Below are 2,009 nucleotides of genomic sequence, written 5' to 3'. Positions count from 1 at the left end.
AAAAATAAATAAAATGTCAATCAGAACATAAATGTCATAACTTCTCTTTCAGAAGCAACGACTATCATTAAGAATTGTGAAAGAAATATATAACATGAATACAAGGAGACGTAAGTTATTATTGCAGTGTGCAAGTTTAAGTTATCTGTCTGCCGAGTTATTCCAATTTATTAAATTAAATCGTTCCACAAGAAGATGGTGGGTTCGACCAATAAATCGTCCACGTGATGATTTTGGTCATTTCCATAATCTGTTTTCTTATATGAAAGAAGATCATGAAGAATTCTTCGAATTTACGAGAATGGTACCAAGTCAATTTAATAAGTTGTGTGATATGGTGCGTCCTTTTCTTTTAAAAAGATCTATTCGCCCCAGTCTGTCCGTTGAATTGCGTGTGGCCGTGACTTTATCGTAAGTGATGCATTGTGTTTCTTATTATTGATTATATACTACGAGAGGGAGAGAAAGAGAGAGAGAAGTATTCTGACATAGACTTCTTATTCATATGACAGATATCTTGCTCATGGTTCTAGCCTGCGAATTCAAGCATGGGATTTTCGTATAGGGCGTTCAACTATTTATAAAATAGTTCCTGAAGTTTGTAATGTTATTTGGCAAGCTCTTCAGTCAACTTATTTACCAGCACTGAGGTAAAATCAATGGGAACATGTGGCTAAAGAATACAAAGAGATGTGGCAGTTTCCAAATTTACTTGGTGCTGTTGACGGCAAACATATTCGGATTAAAGCACCCATCAATTCTGGATCTTTATATTTTAATTATAAGAAATATTTTAGCATAGTCCTTCTCGCTGCTTGTGATGCCAAATATCGTTTCACATGGGTAGATATTGGACAATATGGTGAGAAAATAACAAAATACATATTAATATTTGGTTAATTTTTTTATATTTATAACACAATTGTAATATCTCGGAGGACGGTGATAAGAGAATACATGCACTGAATTAAGATACTATGAGAGGAAAGTCACCAATACTGGTATAAGCTATCGTGGCAAAAGCTATCCTGGCAAAAGCTATCGTGTTTGAACAATAATTAAGACAAAACCATGATATGATTTTTTATATTTATTATAATTGTCTATTTTATATTAAGGTTCAGTCAGTGATGGAGGTGTATGGAATAATACAGATTTTGCCGAAGCTTTAGAAAAAGAATTGGTCGATATACCTCCTCCAAAAAATTTGCCAAATACAAATATTATAACGCATTATGCTTTTGTTGGTGATGAAGCGTTCCCTCTAAAATTATACATGTTACGTCCATATTCAAAAGACAATTTGACAGATGCACAACGTATTTTTAACTATCGTCTGAGTCGTGCAAGGCGAGTGATTGAAAACGCGTTTGGAATTTTAACAGCAAGATGGCAGATTCTTCTGAATACAATATGTCTTAATCCTGAAAATGCTACTGCTGTTGTCAAAGCTTTAGTATGTTTACACAATTTTATAATGATCACAGACGAAGAAATGAATAATGCGCCTGATACGCGATTGTACTGTCCTCCTAATTTTGTGGATAATATGGATAATGAAAATGGAGAGTGGCGTAACATAAGAAGAGATAATGTTGTTCTTGCCGATCTAACACGTTTGGGAAGCAATAATGCATCACGAAGAGCAACAGAACAACGCAATATTTTAAAAGACTATTTCCTCTCACCTATTGGAGAAGCACAGGCACCATGGCAGTATAATCGTGCCTTTCGAGGAATAAATATTAATTTGCCAGAATAATATGTACTTTATGAAGGAATAAACTTTTATTGTGTGCAGTGTACATTTATAATATTATATACTTTATTGCGTCATTTATTTCATACAATACAATATGCAATATTAAACTTAAAAATATTTTAAATAATTAACTTCAAAACATTTAACATTTAACCTATTTTACATTATCAACTTCAGATATTAATGGCCGCTTGCCTTTTCGATATATATCACTAATGCGCAACACGTCTATCATGAATGATAATTT

The 2,009-nt window shown here is 33.0% G+C and overlaps 1 protein-coding gene across 1 annotated transcript; it reads left to right on the top strand.

Annotated features, from left to right (window-relative positions):
- The first annotated feature begins 645 nt into the window (after positions 1 to 645).
- Positions 646 to 1,795, top strand: LOC105562246 (putative nuclease HARBI1). The gene is made up of 2 exons (XM_012012934.1): positions 646 to 862; positions 1,119 to 1,795. The coding sequence occupies exons 1-2, from the start codon at positions 691 to 693 to the stop codon at positions 1,760 to 1,762; spliced, it is 816 nt and encodes a 271-aa protein (XP_011868324.1). The 5' UTR covers positions 646 to 690; the 3' UTR covers positions 1,763 to 1,795.
- Positions 1,796 to 2,009: the final 214 nt, after the last annotated feature.

Source organism: Vollenhovia emeryi, unplaced genomic scaffold, assembly GCF_000949405.1.
Source record: "Vollenhovia emeryi isolate VEMERY1.0 unplaced genomic scaffold, V.emery_V1.0 DF944978.1, whole genome shotgun sequence".
NCBI classification, from domain to species: Eukaryota; Metazoa; Arthropoda; class Insecta; order Hymenoptera; family Formicidae; genus Vollenhovia; species Vollenhovia emeryi.
This window is presented reverse-complemented; position numbering and strand designations above follow the sequence as displayed.